The following is a 4,229-nucleotide window of genomic DNA, read 5'->3' as shown; positions in this document are numbered from 1 at the left end:
TTCAGCCAATATTAGCTTTATTCCATGCTCTGTCACATTTATATCCAAGGAGATCATTATTTTTAATTTGAATAATCTTTGCCAGATTGCTTTCTAAAAATTTAAAATGGATATCATTTAAATTTAGAAGAATATTCTGTATTTTGAATTGAAACACTTATTTGCATTTTAGAAGTTTCAAGCAACACATCGTCCTGAGCCTGTTCCCAAAGCTCCCATTTAAGAAACAAGGAGAAAACATTGTTAAAATAAGGGCATTTGCATAGTGCCAAGCAGAAATAACTACCAGCAGGAAGAAAGCATCTTTTAAAAATTCCTATTTGTTGATGGCAAACATTACTTTTTTTTTTTTTTTTTGCCCTTGTACTTATATCAACAAACTCTCTTGAGGGAATTTCATTCAACATTATAAAAAGGTTTATCAGGAACTTGGATTAGCCATGAACAACTTCAAATTGAAGCCATATATATATATATTTTTTTTTTTCATATGTGCATGAGAGTAAGGAACTCTACAGAGGAGACTCCTTATTTCTTACGACACAGCTAATCAATAATGACACCTGTGATTTACAATCTGTAAAGCATTTTCTCATACATTTTTTAGTTTGATTTGCACAAGGATCCACCGGGAAGGCATACCAGATCTTACAATCCTCTATTGGAGATGAGGATACTGACCTACGAAAAGAAGTTTGGACTTGGAGATGCCACAGCTACAAGCGGAGCCGGGTCTGTCCCTAGACCTGCTGACTTCTGCTCCTCAGCATGTCCCAGCATGTCCCACTAAACTCACTGGTTTTGGTCAAACACACCTGAATCAGTGGAGCTGAGGAGAGAACATTACTGAATCTCTCAACATAATTCCCAACCCATTTCCAAAAGACAAGCATTGCCAGTAGAGACAAGAACGGGCTGAGTGCCATTAAGGGTGGTAAGACGGGTGTGTCCGTGCCAGCTGGCCGGGTGCTGCCTGGAGCTCCCACTGTGATTCATTTGGCCGCGTCACAATGCACACTCCTCAGTTCTTAGGGACGTGGAGCTCTCTTAAGTAAGCAGAGGGTGTGTTGGTTAAAGATGCTGATACGGCAAAGGAACAGTACACAAATCTGTGCCCCCAGGAGGACTTCTGGCAAGTAAGGACTTGCTTGGGCTCCAGCTTGACACCCTTCTTGCGGAGCCAGAAAGAGCCTAGGAAAGGCACCTCGTTGATGCTGAGGAGGGGCACGCGATGCACCACACCCTTTCCCTCAGTAGATGATGTTTATGAACATTCCTTTGGCCGTGTGACCTAGGGTAACCCCATGACACTAGCAGCGAAGGCTCCAGATGCTGTGATAAGATTGCCAACAAATGCTGACTATTTCAAGCAAGGGTAGGCAAATAGCCTTCTCAGATATATATGTAAACACTGATAATCACATGCTCAGAGATGTTTTCTGTTACAGGCAGAACTCATTCCTTGCCTGGAAGTTGGTGACTTCTCAGTGTCACTACTCTTTTACCCTACTGTACGCACTGGGGGATCTGCCCAGGCCTCTACGCAAGGGTCGCAAGGCCTGGGTAGGGGCTCGGCTCCCACCATTAATTGTCCTGTGGTCTTGGGCAAGGAGGTTTGCATTTTGAACTCTGCTGCCTTAACAGTAAAATGGAGGATAGCAGTGTTTATTCTTTTCACGCAGTTAGGAGGTGCAAGGGTGATCATGTGCATGAATGAGCATTGATGATTTCAAAGAACCTTTGGTTTCTGGAATTTTTTTTGATTATTATTTTTTTTAGATGATGAGGGTACAGCACGTTGAATGTAATAGGTGAACGGTTCCAAGATATAGGAAGAGAGCTCTCTCCTTTTTGCCGCCATCCTGGTTGCGTGTGGTTGACTGTGAACGCCATGTCTTCTCACAAGACTTTCAGAATCAAGCGATTCCTGGCCAAGAAACAAAAGCAGAATCGTCCTATTCCCCAGTGGATTTGGATGAAAACTGGTAGTAAAATCAGGTACAACTCCAAGAGGAGGCACTGGAGAAGAACCAAGCTGGGTCTATGAGGAAGCATCGCACATCATGAAAGAGCAAACCCAATTGGCACACATATTTAAGCCGCATGGAGATCACATGTTCCTATCCTATCAATATGGAAACATCCTTCCTACCTGGCCAATAGACCTGTCTTATCAAGGGAATGATTTCTCTGTTCCTATGCCTCTATACCAGTAGGTTGGTTCAGTAATAAATGTGAGACCTTTCAGCTGAGCTGCTGTTGTATCCTGATTTGTGAAGTACTGAATTCCCCCTCCTGTCAGATCTCACATAGCACTGTGTGATAGAACTTTCTGCAGTGATAGAAATGGCCCTTGACAACCAAGTATTTAAAGTGTGGCTAGGGGACGCCTGTGTGGCTCTGTCTGCTAAACGTCTACTTTTGGCTCCGGTCTTGACAGGGAGTCAGCATGTCTCCCCCTCTCTGCCCCTCCCCCTGCTCATGTGCTCTCTCTCAAATAAAAAAAAAATCTTAAAAAAAAAAAAAAAGATATAGGAAGAGAGTTCACCATTACTGACTTCCAGTCCTGCTCTCCTGACACATCCAAAGTCTACACATCTCTACATATTGCCGCTCATGCAAGTATATGCAGGCAAATATACATGTATGCTGGGGTTTTTGTTTATTCCTTTTTAGTGAAGTGGGATCATACCAAACAAGTGGCTCTCTAACTTACTTTTTCATTTGTTGCTATGTCATAGACATTCCTACAAGTCTATGGATACAAACTTAATTTGGTCTTTGTTTCCTTAATTCCTTATGAACACACACGTGTGTGTGCGGGTGTTTGTGTGCACGCGTGTGTGTGCACATGCATATGAATTGTATATGAAATCATTTTTTAAAAATCTTCTCTTCCCCACGACTCCTAATGACATTACCTTTCTCTCTATATTGTTCACACTTTCCTCCATGTTCATGTAATCATAAAATATTTATGCCCATATATATTCCTATCAGGATTTTTTCATTATTTGTTTCAAAACTGGATTGGATGCATACTTTTCTTATTCCACTCACTAAAACCTCATGCAAATACTTACAATTTAACTGGTTTGATGCATGATTGGTAATGACTATATGCCATTTATGGAGCGGAGGCAGTTTTGTGCTGTTAAATATTTAACAAGGAGCCCTCTCAGGGAAAGCCCTGAATGGTAGTGTTTGCTGATATCTGTGCCAATTTAAGTTATCATTACATCATTTCACAATAAAATTATTTCATGATGAACAAAATGATAAATATATTTTTTTGTTAGAGTAAAACAAAAACATGGAATTGAATGCAAAATTGATGTGAAGTTTAAAGAAAAATACATGACATCTAGGAAATTTCCAACTTGCAGTAGTGGCTGCTTTGGGCTCTACGTGAGACTCCCAGAGCTAGGGCTTATTCTCCACTGCCTCAAAAGTACTTCTGTGGAAAGACATGAGAGGCCTGGGGAGACTCCGCTGTAGAGCAGCCACTAACCAAAGATTGATGATGATTGGGTGGGGGTAGAAATATTCAGCTTTCCCCCCTCATCAAGATGATCTTGGGTTGTGTGTTTGCTCCCCAGGATTAAACTTGAGGAGCTGATTGTGTTTGCTTCCTCCAGAAATGCCCTCCTTACAAACTGCCCTCCCTGCCTGACACCACCTGCTCATCTGCACCACCGTCCTCATCCTTAGGGCTGATGGAGCAGGGACACTGCTAACACACCAAGAAACAAATTTTTAAAAACTACTGGAACCAATAAGAAAGATTACTAATGTGGCCAGATGCAAAAGTAAAATGGAACCGAGACTCCCAAGTCACCAAGTTAGTAAGAAAGCTTGGTTAGATACATAATATAATAAACTTGAATTACTAGAGAAATGAAATGTAAAAATCCAATGGAAAATCCCCAAGACATACAAAATATAACTGCTGATTTTTATCATTAATGAACTGATATAAAATTATTCCGTCAGATTGCTGTAAGAGTTTACTCTCAGTTACTTGTCACGCACTGTAACAGTTTGCAGACTGATGCCAACTCGTAGACCAGACTTGGAGTACCACACTGCCTTTGGAAATTCCTTTGTGAGGGACTAGTTTCAGGGTTAACAGGTAGTGAATACTCATTATCGGTACTGTGGGTAAAGGGAGTAGTTAATAGAAGATTGTTTAGGTGTACCTCTGTCTTTAAGTTAGGCAGGGGACTCTT

At 41.3% G+C, this 4,229-nt stretch overlaps 1 protein-coding gene across 1 annotated transcript; it reads left to right on the top strand.

The window, feature by feature from the left end:
- The first annotated feature begins 1,869 nt into the window (after window positions 1-1,869).
- LOC121496492 (60S ribosomal protein L39-like) lies at window positions 1,870-2,047 on the top strand. The gene has a single exon (XM_041764829.1). The coding sequence runs from the start codon at window positions 1,892-1,894 to the stop codon at window positions 2,045-2,047; it is 156 nt and encodes a 51-aa protein (XP_041620763.1). The 5' UTR covers window positions 1,870-1,891.
- Window positions 2,048-4,229: the final 2,182 nt, after the last annotated feature.

Source organism: Vulpes lagopus, chromosome 8 (genome assembly GCF_018345385.1).
Source record: "Vulpes lagopus strain Blue_001 chromosome 8, ASM1834538v1, whole genome shotgun sequence".
Classification (NCBI taxonomy): Eukaryota; Metazoa; Chordata; class Mammalia; order Carnivora; family Canidae; genus Vulpes; species Vulpes lagopus.
Note: the sequence above shows the minus strand (reverse complement) of the source record. Positions and strands in the feature narration are given on the sequence as shown.

What these genes read in the sequence shown, in the direction of transcription:
- LOC121496492 (XM_041764829.1), top strand. Translation starts at nt 1,892, where the DNA reads ATGTCTTCTCACAAGACTTTCAGAATCAAGCGATTCCTGGCCAAGAAA.